This window comes from Sorex fumeus, unplaced genomic scaffold (assembly GCF_029834395.1).
Source record: "Sorex fumeus unplaced genomic scaffold, SorFum_2.1 ptg000037l, whole genome shotgun sequence".
Taxonomy (NCBI): Eukaryota; Metazoa; Chordata; class Mammalia; order Eulipotyphla; family Soricidae; genus Sorex; species Sorex fumeus.
In genome coordinates this window covers 38,176,223-38,192,118 of record NW_026606094.1, presented here as the reverse complement: position 1 = coordinate 38,192,118, position 15,896 = coordinate 38,176,223, and the positions used below count along the sequence as shown (strand labels likewise).

General features: G+C 36.5%; 1 protein-coding gene across 1 annotated transcript in view; it reads right to left on the bottom strand.

Annotated features, from left to right (window-relative positions):
• Positions 1-3,119: 3,119 nt before the first annotated feature.
• GRM3 (glutamate metabotropic receptor 3) overlaps positions 3,120-15,896 on the bottom strand; it is a 242,985-nt gene continuing 230,208 nt past the window's right edge. The window contains exons 6-7 of the mRNA XM_056118109.1: positions 13,109-13,177; positions 3,120-3,774 (exon numbers count right to left, since the gene is read on the bottom strand). Coding sequence (XP_055974084.1) covers positions 3,701-3,774; positions 13,109-13,177 — 143 coding nt within the window. The 3' untranslated portion in view covers positions 3,120-3,700. The remainder of the gene's footprint in view (positions 3,775-13,108; positions 13,178-15,896) is intronic.

Genomic DNA, 15,896 nt, shown 5'->3' with positions numbered 1-15,896 from the left:
TAACCAAGTATTTAAAAAGAAAAATAATTCATATTTCTATAAAAACAGGTGCTGAACTGGAATTTGACATGGGAGCTTTGGTTTTTCTGACTGATAGTTTAGATCATGAAGCACAAAAGCAAGACTGGAAGAACCTGATTGAACCTATAGATTCAGTGCCCTAGAAGAGCTTAGTGCATTAAAAGTTCTAAAGTCTCTAGAGAAGTTAAAGAAGAAAAATCCCTTATCACCTATCCAAAGACAAAGCTGAATACTCTTTTGAGTTACTCATGTAGTTTTTCAAATTGATAGTGGATAATTACTAGCAAAGAATAAATTGTAAAAAGTGAATTGGTTCAGAATAAACAAGTAAGATTGAAATTCCTTTTTTTCTTTGGGGTATATATAACATATATTGCTAAGGAAATGATTCAGAGATAATAATCAGTCTTATATACAGATCCATTTAAAATTATCAGATAGAAATCAGGGATAAAAGTAGCTTCTTATAGAATCTTGAGCCTCACCCTTCGTCTCCTTATTAATAGGATATTTCCTTATCTCTCATGATTTATTTTATATGCCACCACTTGGACTAAAAAATGCTAGGTTGGCAGTGAAAAATCTCAATTTACTGTTATAGAACAAAAAAGATATCTGCCTTATCTATGAATTTGAGTTTTAGTCATTATAGACTGGATATCATAATTAACACTGCTGTTCCACCTCACTTTCTTGCCTTGTTTATGCTTATTGTTTCATTTGAGAAACAGTGCTGGGGCCCAACAGCATTTTCATGATGAACAAGAAAATATAGTGGGAAGGATGGTGTACTACCTGACAGAATGTGGAATTGGAGAAGGAAAGGTATGATGAAAATGAATGAGTTATTACCTTCTCAGTCTCTCAAGTCTGTTGAGTCCTCTGCATAAAAGCTTAAATATGGTAAATTTGTACTTTATTGTGATCAACCTGACTGGGAAGAGAAAGTATTGATATTTAGACTTGAAAGACCATAGGACACTTAAGACACTGTCAGCATTCATTTTTGAAAACCCACAGTAATCAAGACTCTCTTAAGTTCTTTTTATGAGCAAAGTATATTCTGCCCCGAGACCTTAAAATTCAGGACATTTTTGCTAAGATTGATACAACTAGTTATATGCTGGCAAGATAAACTGTTATGGGAGTAAAGAAAACTCTGTTCAAAATGGCTTATGTGGAAATAACATGATATCTATTTTTCTATATGTATTCTAAAAGTTGTTTTAATTTCAGTGGATTGCATGTTAGATGATGTATATGTTGTGGCAGGAAAGGAGAAAATAATGGGAACTATTAGTTAATGCATTTCATTGGAAAGACAGGGTGCAAAATGCAGTGGTTATAGATCAAAACTCAGCTCCCCAATACAGCTTTCTCAAGATTTACTGACAACCTAATTGTCTCCTTTAAAAAGATTCATGATCAACCTGATTGTTTTAGGCATAAGCTGTGTCTCTGAACAACCCATCTGATATTGCCTTCCTCAGTCCGTCACATTTTATCAGTGTATTGAGTTTCTTTTCTGACCCATCAGCCTTGCTTCTGTCTTTATCTTAAACAAATGCTCTTTCTGAGCACATGAATCTCTCACTCCTGCCAGTTTCAGTCACTGCAGCATTCCTTTTTGTCATCTAGTGTTCAATCTATTACACTGTCTGCCCCACCCACTCCTTAAATTCCATGTTCTTGCTTCAGTATGAAGGTCAGGCACTGGTGAGTTCTGTTGTCTTGGAGCGTCTGGTAAGTTTTGAATTTGGTTGCTGGTTCAGATACATTCAAAAGCAAGTGGAGAATTTCTAACATCTGATTTATTACTTGACTTCCCTCCAGTCTAGCTATGTTGATTTTAATGCACTTGCTCATTATGTTTTGATGCTTTTACAAATAGCATTGGTATGTTTTGATTAACCAGATCCTGGTTATTCAGCATACAGGTATCTCACACAGTTGATAATCCTTTTTACCCCTCTCGCTTTTTCCATCAGAAATGACTGCCCGATTAGAATACTTTCTAATCCTTATGTTTCCTAATGGCATTTTTCTGTTGTAAGCTGAATATGGTTCCTTGAATATCTATCCACTTCCTAATCCTTGTAAAATTGGGAATGTTACTTCATTTCATAAAAGGGCCTTTGCAGATGTAATGAGTTAAATATTTGGGGCCATACACCAATATGAATGACCTAATAGATACACACTGGAAGAGGCAGACACACAGCAGACCATGTGAAGATGTGGGGCGGGGTGGGGGGCAGTTAGAGGAGTGGATTGAAGTCATGTGCCACAAGCCAAGAAGATCGATAACTGGCAGAATCTTAAGAGAGGCATAAGAGTTCTACTAGAAAGAAAGTTATGTCCCAGCAACACTGATTTCTGGACTTCTGATCATCAGATATGTGAGAGAAAACATTTCTTTTGTTTTAGGCTAGCATTTAGGCCATGTAAAACTAGAATATGATCCATCTATGGTTTTTGATGCAGGACTTTGCAAATAATTAGGTTCTTGGTAAATTTTTCTATGTTAATAAATGCCTTGTGATTAAACATTTTACAAGAAGTAGTACCGTATTTGATAAGAATAAGTCAATTTTAGCATATCCATGATTTCCCTTTACTCCAGTATTCAAGTTAGTAAGATGTGCAGTAAGCAACAAGCCTTCGTATCCAAACAATGTTACTGGGTTTTAAAAAATATTTAGAAAATAAGGTATTCTATGTTGTTATTGCCTACTTCAGCTATGAATAGTGAAGAGTGATTTTACAATGGATGGTAGGATTTAAGTTTTCAAGGCTTTTTGCTAGCAATTTATGGTGGTTTTAGAAAAGAACAATCAAACATTCCCTGGCAGGCCAGTTTTTGCATTCAGAGTGCTGAAATTTCTTCTTTCTAAAGAACCTATTGGAGCAAATTCTGTGCAACTGTGGAGATGTGGTTTAAAGAAATCAATAATTGTCCACTGGCCACTGAAATGGTCTGGTAATTATAGTATCTTCAGTTATTTCTGATTATTGTGATCTGTAAAAAACCTGTATTTGTATAAAGCTCTCTATTAGGGTAAAATGTGTTCTGCCTACAAATAGAGGTGAAGAGAAGTATAGTTAGATACTTTATTCGAATATTGAAAGTAGATATAATTTGACATTAAAATTCAAATTGCTTGGAATCGTTAAAAAAAACAACGAACCATTATCCACCATGCTGAAAAACCTTGAAGGTTTTATTCTCAGTATTTTTACATTAATACAGATGCTTTTTATCTTGTGCTGAGAAAAACAATTTGTTACACATAATGTAACTTTAATATACAACATAGAAACTCATCCTAAATTAGTTACAACAAGGACCTACAAAAATTTTCATAGGAAAAAAAGTTACCTAATATTGCCACCGTATTTTTAGTAGACTGACCCTGTCAGACCCTGTCACCAATGCTCAGCTCTGTAAACAATGGTTATTCCAATTCTGGGGAGTTATTACTAATAGGGGCACTAAAATCAGCCTAAAAAGTTCTAACACATCACTATGTACTGTACAGTCCTCAAAAATAATTTATTGTACGGTTTCTAAAAAAAGGTACTAGGGTTGTTTGCTTGCTTTGTTTCCATATTCTGGAGCCGCACGTGAGCACTTTTGCCTAACAGTCTAAGAACACGAGAACTGAACCGCAATTCACAATCACAGAGATGAAGTGGTGGAGTCGAGGACTTCCCGCCCATTGCACACCGTTGGGACATATGTGCTTGCAGATGCTGGAAAACAAAGTGGGAGAGAGAATTCAGCATTAGTCATGTGGACCACAGAGGTAGGGCATGCCTAATCACAGAGCAGTTGAAAGTAAAGTAAAAGTTCTTTAAACCAGGCTTTGGAAAATGGTAAATGATTCAGTGCTATAGTAGACACCCCATTTTTTAAAATAAAATTTTAAGCACTGTGATTTACAATACAGTTGATGATAGGGGCTCTTAATATTAAAACATTCCAACAACACACATTGCACAGGAGTGTCCTCTTCCCTCCACTATTGTCCCAGCATCCTGGTCATCCCCCTTCCCTCCCTTCCTCCCTTCACCCCCGGCCTCCATACCCCTCACTACAAGTTTCCACCTGAAGAACAGTTCTGTTTCTTTTGCTTTGGGGCATTTGCTATTTCCTTAATATGTTTCCTTATAGCTCACATTCACGTAGCAGCAAACCTGAGTGATTTTGTCTTATATCCAAATAGTTTTCCATTGTGAATATGTACTATAGTTGCTTTATCCAGTCATCTGTTCCTGAACACTTGAGTTGTTTCGAAATTTCAAACCAAATTTTAAAATTTATTTGAATTAAAATAATTTGCATCCTGAAAAATACATCAAGTAATATATCTCTTGGAGAGAGCATTATAAGCATAATCATATTTGAAAACATGGGTGTGTTTAAAATGATCTGGAAATCTATAAACTGAAGAGTCTTGGACACGCTGGTGATGGTGGAGGTGCAATAACTGTCTACTAAAGTCATAAACATTAAGACTTGTAACCAGTTTCCCTCAACTGTAATAAAAAGGAAAGACATTAAATATAGTATTAAAAATTGAAAGCTCATTTTAGTTTTCATAAAAATTATTAAATTAGTTTTTTCCCAGTACCTAAATTAGTTGTGATCTCTCAAGCCACAGATGAATCTTGTATAGCTCCAGGAGTCATCTGTGAACACCACTGCCTTAGAGGAGGGTTTAATATAGTTTCATGTTCAAGTGGATAACCTCAGTGAAAAATCCAGTAAGGTGCAGAATGCTAAGAACTTGAATTTCATAATACTTCTCAGGATGATATTACAAAGGAATGATGCTCTTATTAATGGCAACAGTGACCAAGTGTTATAGTGTGAGTATGATATGGACATATGTGTTTATTATTTTTTTGATGCTTAGTTCCCCCAGATACAACTCTTAGCTCTTGCTATTCTGTGATTTTTGTTTTTATGTAAATATATACACATATAGATACAGCTAAATTATATCTATTTTTTACTCTGAACATCACTTTTTTCTGTTCACCAAGGACAAAAGCAAAAAGCCCCATTCTCCTGTGCAGTGAAACCATACAAATCTGTTAGAGATGGCCATAAACATTAAAAAATTTTAGTGTTCTTTCCATTCCCATTCTTGGTCCAGACACCTGGACACACTCCTCTTGGTCATCTGACAATAGCTCAGGTTGAACTGACAGACTGAAGACACGTTCTTTAAGGGCATATCTCTTGATTAATGATCCTATAAACTATTATATTCTGATGTATTCATGCATTTATGGATTTATGACTTTGATATATTTTTGCCCTGTAAAAGTGTGATTTTCAGAGGAATTTCTTCACCAAGTGAAAAAATAAAATTTGAGGTTATATAGACTGCATTGGGGGAACAATCAGCATATTCAGAGCACTCAGAACTCAGAACCCAACACTACGGAAAGAAACTATTCTCATTTTGCATCAACTACCTGGCAAGTTTTAGAACACTGTATATGAAATCTTGCTTCCTGTTTACCTAAAATTAAAGTTCAGTAATGATACATACTAAATCTTTGGGAGAATGTTTTTTCCTTTTATCATTTTTAGTTTCAAGTTCAATTTTCTTCAGCAATATGAACACACCAAATATCTTTGGGGACAGGTATGGGGTAATATATTCTTTTTAAACTTCAGCAACGAAAACTTCTAAGATACTATTTACCAGATAAAGACTTGACGGAATGTGACAGTGATAATAATAATTCCAAATGTAGGGGATTTTCTTTTTTATCTGCAGAGGTTATTCATGTGCTTATCTAGTGCAGTTTCATCAAAGGTAGGTAAGTTAAGAGAAAGAAATGGAGAAAGTTCAGACCCTAGATAACTAGGTGTCTGAGAGTGTACCACAGGCCATTTGATATGTGTTTTGTTCTGCATGTTTCCTCCTTATATCTAACCCTTGACCTGGCATCTCTATGTGGATATTTAAAGAGCATTTGAAACTCAGGTGACGGAAGTGTTATTCTGGATGCCTTAGCTGGGACCCATTTACTTGTCTTTTCCTCAGTAAATGGTCACCCCCACACAGCCAGTTATCCAAACTGAAAACCTGACATTTAGGCTTCTCTCTGTTTTTGTTAGTCCTCCGTGTCAGATCTTTCTTCATGTGCAATTCTCTCCAGGTTCATATATAACTGCCTTTATCCCTGCATGTGCCTGTGGGTCAAACTACCGTTTCATTTCTCTCTACTACGATAACAACTGCACCCTGTCATCTGTTCCCTCTCTTGCTTCCCTGCAATGCATTCTCTGTCTAATAGATAATGGAGAATGAAGCTGTATATAAGCCATCTTAGACCCCCAACAGCTTCCCCTTTACTCTGGGTTAGAAACATTAGGGTGATTCAGACCACGCTTCTCTTTTTAGATTCGACTTATTCCACATTTTCCTCCCCTTCCTTTTGTGCCTTTATCCTCAAAAACTAGCACAGTGCTCTCCTCCCTCCACCCTATCCCCCCTGCCCTGCAACCATTCTCTTCTGAAAAAAAAAATATGTCATCAGGTTACCTAATCTAAAGCAGCAAACCAGTTACTCTATTATATTAACCAACAACAAAATAATTAGCTAAACACAATTGTTAATGCTTGATTTTTGAGGGTTGATCCTCTGCCTCCTCTTCCCCTTCCTCCTCCTTCTCCTCCTCCTCCTCCTCCTCCTCTTCCTCCTCCTCCTCCTCCTCTTCTTTCTCCTCCTCCTTCTCTTCCTCCTCTTTCTCCTCTTTGTTAGTATTGCTTTCCTTATTTTTTCAACAAAAATTTTGAGAATATTTTTCACATAATAAAATAAAATGCACTGGAAAATGCTGCAGATGAAATAGTAAAAGAGACGCCAAAAAAACAAATGTTATGGTTCCCTTTGATACAGTAAAAGACAAATGGGTTTTAAAAAATACAAAGATTCCTGTAGGCATTTTTATGTTGTTACTCCTTGTAAGGAGATCTTGAATTTGTATTATTTTGTAAAATTTTGTACGTTTCTGCCTTATAAATCTATCTATATATATAAAATCCTGGAAAATATTTAAAAATCGACTCTAAATATTTTCTAAATGATGGTAGAAGCAGTTACATTTTGAGGAAAGTGAGAACCAATAGAAAATTCCAAGAAGAAATAATCTTTTACCTGCAGGAAAGAGTAGCAGATGTGAGATATGTGGTCAGCCTGATCAGGGGAGAGAAGGACCCTTCTGGCTTACAGGTCACAGTGCAGCAAAGATCACCCCCAGCTCAGCAGAGAGGACTGGCTTGGGCTGGGAACATCTCATAGCAGGTGTGCGGCTTGTGACATTTTGACTAATCTCTTCATCTTTTCCAGGATCTAGTTTTATTATTTCTGTGCAGGTTTTTCATTTTTCCAAGATTGAAGAGAAATGGTATGCCATAGGGGTAAGTCTAGTAGAACTAGGGAGTGGCATGCTAATGCCCTTTTCTGTCGCCCTTATACTGCTCTAATACCCAGTATACTTGCATTTTTTATGATATATAAAAAAATCTACTCTGATGTGACCCATATTATTGTACAATTTGATATAATGCTGTTCTTAAGTGTGCTCCTATCATCATCTTGCTCATTGTATTAGAATTTTTGAAAAACGGTGTATATTTGACCAAGATGTAGGAAATACTTGTACTTCATGCAAAGATAACTACAAGGAAAGACCCTCAAACTATAATTTTGAGCAATATTTTATGTAGTATATACCATGCGAAGATCACTATGGAATATCGCAAAATAAGTTTTCTATCTGCTTCATAGGAACACCAAAGGAAATGGCCTATGTGAGAATATCTAAACTCTTTGACAGGAAGATAATACAAATTCAAGATCTCCTTACAAGGAGTAACAACATAAAAATGCCTACAGGAATCTTTGTATTTTTTTAAACCCATTTGTCTTTTACTGTATCAAAGGGAACCATAACATTTGTTTTTTTGGCGTCTCTTTTACTATTTCATCTGCAGCATTTTCCAGTGCATTTTATTTTATTATGTGAAAAATATTCTCATTTTTGCACATGCTGCTGAATATAGTAGAGGAAATTATTGTTTTATGAGTTTTCTATTTCAATTACTTTGCCTTTCATAAATATTTCACATATGCCTCCCATATTAGCCCATCTGTTATTCCCCAAGGTAGTAAAATATATGGAAGAGCAAAGTACCATCATTTTCATGTGTATATCTGTGATGAGCTTTTGTTATCTAATGAAATTCTCACGAGAGTTTTAATGGTGTAAGTTCAGCCCATTTTCTTAATTGTGGGTAAGCAGATTTCTATAATAATCATTTCTGTCAGAAATAAGAGGTGTGCAGATTTATATTTAACTTTCCTTGGAAAGATGGGTGAGTAGCAGTTGTTAGTTACTGTAGGCAAAGTATCTTTTTGCTCTTCAAAATAAAGACAGCTAAAATGTCTAACAAGTTGCAACACTGATCACAAAAGGGAAATTCACACCCATCAAAAGACACATTTTGCCTTAAAAAGTTGATGAAACATTGAAGATCAGTGCATCCAAGTGACAAGCTTTGTCTCATACTGTGAAATCCATTTCTCCACCAGTAATGCATGTGCTGGCCAGGCTTTAGAGAAAATGACCCTAATTTTTGCAGGTAACTGGACCTTCGATCAATGCTAAACAATTTATTTAATAGTTTCTTTTATGTATGCTAAGTCTGTTAGCCAATTTAGTGGCTGAGTCTTGCTTGGTTCCTGAGAATCATGTTAACTATGTAATGTATTATACTCAGAAAAAATAAAACAAATATTTAAACAGAACAGACATTCCATTCTGTTCCCATCTGGTCTATTTCCTTTGCTCCTGGTGACCCCAAAATAATTTTTCCCAGCCTGTTTGCTTATTTAGATATTTTAATACTGTCACTGTCACTGTCCTCCTGTTGTTCATTGATTTGCTCGAGCGGGCCCAGTAATGGCTCCATTGTGAAACTTGTTACTGTGTTTGGCATATCAAATATGTCACGGGTAGCTTGCCAGGCTTTGCCATGCGGGCAAGATACTCTCAGTAGCTTGCCTGGCTCTCTGAGAGGGGCAGGGGAATCGAACCTGGCTCGGCCAGGCTGGTCGCTTGCAAGACAAATGCCCTACCGCTGTGCTATCGCTATACTATGGTCATGGAATTCAATTTCTGCAAGCTGTTTGCTCTCTTGTCTTCTTTCTTTATCACTGAATCCATGTTCTTATTCATTCCTTAACTTGTGCTAGGGCCCTTTGTTCCTATGCTCAAAGTTCTTCTTCTGGTCCATACATGTTTTCTGGGAAGATGATAACACTACTGATTACTGACTCAGCAGCCTTGCTATGATTTTACAGTGGAAGAAAATATATTATGAATAAATAAATATAATGAATAAACTAGATTCTTAGGGAGTTTACCTTTTATGTTGTAAGTTAGGTTCTTAAATTATTATCAGTAGACTTAAGATGAAATCACACTTATTATGACATCAATTACAAATCTATAAATCCAAGATTTAATTTCCAGACATGGAATTAGAACTTCTAAAAGAAAAATATCTTTATTCAATGATTAATTTCTTACAAGGCTTGTGGAAAGATAAAATATGTCACATACCATTTTATAACCCACTACACAACTTAATTATGTAATCAATAGAAATTTCACTTGATATTCACCTGGGTGAGTGATGTCTAAAAGATAATAATGCTCTCTACCCAAGAAAGCCTTGATAGACATGTCTAGATCCCATGTTTTCTCCCCCATACCAACACTGGTATGCCATCTGTTATTGGTTTGTTATGATCCCTAGGTGACAGAAGAAACTCAAGATTCTTCAGTGACCAAGTCAATTATAAAACTGTTGACATTTACTTCATTAGTGATACCTCTCCAAAGTCTTTGAAATTACTTCAGATAGTATACAGATGGTATACAGATGGAGCAATAGCACAGCAGGTGGGCGTTTGCCTTGCATGCAGCTGACCCGAGTTTGATTCCTCCACCTTTGATTTCTCCGCCCTTCTTGGAGAGCCCGGCAAGCTACGGAGAGTATCTTGCCCGCGTGGCAAAGCCTGGCAAGTTACCTGTGATGTATTCTATATGCTAAACAGTATCAACAAGTCTCACAATATTATTGGGTCTGCTCAAGCAAATAGATGAACAATGGGAGGACAGTGTCAGTGACAGTGGCAGTATACAGATACCTCCTGGGGTTCAATGGAGGCTCACAAATAGTGAGTACAGGTCCTTGAGGAAGGTATACTTACACTTGGCCTGGCTGTGGGCCTGTACTCGGGCTCAGCTGTGTCATGCTATGTGAACTCTGTGGTGCTGGGGGCCACGGGTATACATGGACGGTGCTCAGGAGACTGTGCAGTACCAAGGATCAAACCAGGTGATCGAACTATGATATCATAACACATGCAAGGCAAGTGCTCTAGTCTTTGAGCTAACTCCCCAACCCCTAAGTACCTTTTTAAAAATATTCTATATGGGTAGGCATCATTGTACTAAAGACATTCAGATATGTCCATTTTGAGTATTCTCCAGAAAATATCACTTAAAATAGAAAGGAAACAATATAATAAACAATTATAATAAATTTATGCTGGACCTCTGCTTGCTTTGGTTTATGATATTTATCATCTAAATAAACGTATGTATAATATTTAATATAATTTTTAAATAAACACACCTACATAGTTTTTCACAACTGTATCATGCTGTCAAGGCATTAGTAAATGTAGGGTTACAAGGAAATACTTATGACTATATGTTATGATTATACAGTATTAAGCTCTTTAAATTTTTTATATTCTATTTAAATATATAAGACTAAAGAAAAAACTGCACAATGTGGTTTAATCTTTAAAAATTATACGAGATACTAGATATTTGGGGGTTGAGGGAGAGTTACACCCCACAGTGTTTGGGGTTTATTCCTGGCAGTCTTCCAGGGACCATAGTAGTGATAGAGATTGAACTCAGGTCAGCTGCATGCACCTTACCTGTTGTACTCCCCCCCCCCCCTACTTCCAAAATGATACTAGCTTTTAAGGAACTATTTAAATGAGAGAAGTGCCTTTGACATAAAAACAATTATGGACTGGAGAGACAGTACAATTGTTAAGGAACATGGTTTGCATGTGTCAGATTCTGATTTCATCCCAACTATCACATGGTCCTCTGGATCATGACAGGTGTGGTCCTGGAGAGCCTGAGCACTGCATAATGGGAGCACCACTACATCCCTGTACCCTAACACTGAATCAACTGATTTCAGTTGTCTAAAAATTGTTGGCAGACTTCCAGGGTTTCTTGAGTACTGCCTAGGAGACCCCCCTTATGCATGCTCATGAAAAATACTGATAAATATTCACCAAATCACATTTTCTGAGAAGCTCTGTCGATAGTCCTTTTGGAATATTCTACCTTCTTCTGTGTGGCAACGTGGGTGTGGGGTCCATTGGGTCACTCATGGACATGATTGATGCTGTTGAGCTGCCTGACACAGGATTTCGATAGTACTGTAAGTGTGTATCCATGCTAGTAGGATAAGATGCCATCAGGTATAGCCCTCAAAGGGAATGTCTTTAACAAAAAAAGTAACTAAATTTTCAGATTCTAAGGATTTTCAATTTCAGATAGACCCTGGGATGAATTTTGTGAAAATCCAGAGTGCAGAGGATTCCCATAGCAGCTTTGAAGAGTTTAGTTATTTTGGTTATCATAAGCCTTAAAATATATAGAGAGATTCAGTTTTCTTATCTAGAAAAGAGATGTTAGAGTCAATGACCCTTAGCTTCCCTCCCCCACCACCACCACCCCGCACCATTTCTGTCTCTTTGTTCACTGGTATGAACAAAGAAGGTGGGCCAGATTTATTTGGGGGAAAACATAGAGACATAAGTAAAGGGAAATTTATTTAAGTACTGCAAAAGAGTGCTTGTGAGACAAATACAGTGGAAATGTTAAAGAGAAGAAGAGACACTCTGAATCAATAACTAAATACATGTACTAGTACCTACTAAGGCTGGAGTCTCTTTCCCCATTCTCCATGAGGATGGGAGTAAAAGGGAATGGGATGAAGCTCTTGGGAATGCCAAGGAAAATAGTTGGGATCTCTCTGACTTGAATGCACTTAATGTATTCTGCTTGGAAACTGATGTCTTAGCTTGCTGACTACTCCAGTTTCCTCTTGCACTGGCCAGTGTGGATTTATGTTGATAATATACTTATGCCTGTGGTGAAGAAGACTTCTAGTTCAGTCTGTTTTTAAGTAACTTGGCCAGGGCAGTATGTAGATAGTGACATTATGGGATCCCCTGAGCCATATTATGTTGTGTTTTAACTTGCATGTAGAGAAGAAATATGGGCTTTAGCTGCATGCATTGCTTCTCTTTTATAAGTCAGAATCAGACCTGAACAAGGACTTATCTCTTGTCGCATTGAGTGTCTTCAATGACTTACCCATAGATAGGCACAAAATCTGGCCCTCATGTGCTGGTTCTCTATTACAGAGCCCTATTATACTGTTGTACTAAAATTACATTTTTATCCTAGAAGACTATTTACTTGATATTTTTATGCTGTTTATTTCTGATGATCTGAAGATGCTTTACAATAAAGACTAATTCTGTTAATTGAGCAGTTTCCACATTATCACCTAGGTAACTGACTATCTGAATAAGGTTTTGTCAGAGGAAATCAATCATATGCCTATGGCTGCTCCGGGACCCAAATCTGTGCATCATTAGTTAGCAGAAGCCTCTTGGCTGATCTTAACAATAATGACACACATACATCTGAATGATCACCATGGGCAAGAGAAACACATATCCCCATAGGACTAAGTCTGGGTACATAATAGCTTCAAAGACAATTGAGCACACTATATTACTCACCTCTCTCCCCGAATCTTTGCTGATACAAACCTGTATTAGTGTCAGTCATGTTTGGACCCACACAGGTTCTCTCTGGTTTTATGCTACGTAACCTTGCATGTATAATGGGCTTGTTGCTTTCACAGTTCAACGCAGTTCCACTTACATTTGCAGCATGTGTTCTTGATTGCCTGTCCTTGGGAAGCAGCTCTGGATGGTCCCTTTGCTTCTAAAGCTGAACACAATAAAGAATGACCTATTTTCTTTCTCGTCCAAATACAAAGGCTGTTTGCTTATGTGTGTGGGTGTAGGAGTAGTATTCCAGCATTTGTTCAGAGCTTGAGAGTTTTGAGCTATGATACTATTGAATGGAACATTCCCACTCTCTGTTAATGTTTCCTGAGTGACCAGGTGTCTCTCTACATGGAATACTTCTCTGGAGGGTTTAAGAGGGAACTAGGTTAAGAATTGCTTGGTATGTGACCACTGACATCATGAGCAAGGGGTGTGACTTCAGAGCCACCTCCTTCACTCAACCAAGTATCAGCTTCCTCTCTAAGGGATATCCCAAGCGTGCAGAAAGTAGACTTTAGACTAAACATGATGGCCACTTAATACCTGTATTGCAAACCATAACACCTCAAAGGAGAGAGGGAGTAAAAGGGAATGTGCCTGACAGAAAGGCAGTGTGGGGGAGTGAAGGGGGGTGGAGGGAGGGATACTGGAAACATTGGTGGTGGAGAATGGGCACTGGTGGAGGGATGGGTACACAAAAATTATATGACTGAAATATATGTAAGTCTGTAATTGTATCTCATGGTGTTTCATTAAAAATTTTTTAAAAACGAGGGGATATCCCAGAGTACTTTCCTGCTCTGCACTAAAACCAGTGCACAAGTAGATGGGATGGTTTGGACTGAGGTTGTCTAATTGATTTTGTTGCGCCACTTATAATGAACTTGTTCCTTTACTTCGATCCAACTAAGCAGAATATCTATGGATGGTAAGCCTGGAAATCAAGATTTCAAACAGTTTTTTTTCTTTTTTACCCAAATATTGAGAACCACTGGCCAAAGAGTACACTAGTGGAAAAAGTCTGTGTAACTTTTTTTTTTTTATATATTTCTCTGATTCTCACTTAATTAGTTAACCAGCTATTGTTCTCTTTTGTATGTGTTAATATGAGACATTTCTCAAATGGCAATATTCCCTAATAGTCCTTTTTAACAATGTTCTTTCTTCCATGCCTGCTACTGAGTTTGCTTATGCTTCCCCCCCCCCCCCCCCACACACACACACTCCTTGAGCAACTGCTCATCTTTTAAATTCCAGTATTGATCATTTTCATGCTGCTGCCAGCAAGCCCATGTGGAATCCAAAGATACTCTTTGGATATTCTTTGAAAAGTACTTCTGCTATTCTCTTTCCCAAGAATTAACTGGGAATTCATGTAACTGCACTTAATAGTTTAGGTGGCTTGTTGGCATCATTTAGGATTGTGAGAAATTCCTACAATTTGTGTTGAGAGTAGAGTACTGGATTCATTTAGGTTTTGGAGAATGAAAGAAATTTAAAATGGCTACAGATTCTTTAAAAAATGGCATCAACATCCTTCTTGAATCTGGATGACTGTGGGATCCCATGTGGAGAAGTTTCACTCCAGGCTCAAATAGTAAAAGCATATGGACCTTCCAGATCAGATCATTCTTGGCTGAACACTACAGACCTCTAGTTAACAGAGAAGGTGAATTACTCTGCCAAGGGTTGCCTGAATTCCTCATCCAGAAAATCATAAGAAATAACGAAAGGGCAGAGATGATAGCAATTTAAACATTTTAAGTTGGGGATGTATGTTATATAAGAATGAATACATAAGAGTCTATATGGGGTAACTCTGTTGTTATTATATGATTCATGTATGGGAATTTTGTTTTTACCTCTGGAGGGAGTAAATCAGAAAGCCAGAAGCAATATTTGTAAAAATAACCCAAATGAGTAGCATACCTAAGATATTAATTGGAAAGACAATTATACAACTTAAGTAAAACATCGACTCTGTCTAATAAACTCGGTACTTGATGGATTTTTCTCGATTCATGAAATGAGATGCTTCTAGTATTTATGAAGGAAATGAATATAAATTGAACCCAATAGTGGGGGAAACAGGCATTAATGTTTTAAACAGGTTGCCTAAATTATCACCAAAGAAGGTCAGTGGCATATTTACACATAGTCTAGATCCCATAGACCAAATCCATAGGTTATAAACTTCCTTGATTGTAATTCACAGTAAAACATTTCCCTGAATTTGATATACATATACATAACCTATGAACAATCTTTATAAAATTTTATTAGAACAAACTTCAAGACTTTTAAATATTATTTCTTTTTTAAAAACTCAGACCAAACATTATAAATAAATGTAATTAATTTATATAATGACAATATGTTTATAATAAAAATAAATTTATAAAGCATAACCCTGATAATGGGATATATTTTATAGTATGAAAACCCTTAGACGCTAAGCTTTGTGGGACCATTGAATTCTGTCCTATTTGCCATTGTGTACACAGTGCTTAGAAGTTTCTGGTGTTAAAGGTACTTAAATCATTTTTTTATGGCAACAGTTTTGTTACATTAAAATGGGAAGAACATTAGTCACAGATTAGGAAATCTAGAATCAACTAATATGATTGCATATCGTTGAGAATTAACTTTAGTTCTTTATGCTTTCACTTATAAAATGGAACTGTTGATATTTGGTACTCATAAGGTAAAGTAAGTTCATGTATATAAAATTACTTTGATTAAGATATATAGTATTATAAATAAAAGAACAATGATTTTTTAAAATTTATTTTCCTTGAAATGCCTAAAGACAGCATCTGAGTACTTTGCTTTCTTAATGCCATTTCAGTAATACGGATTATAAAAAATTATTGGAAAAC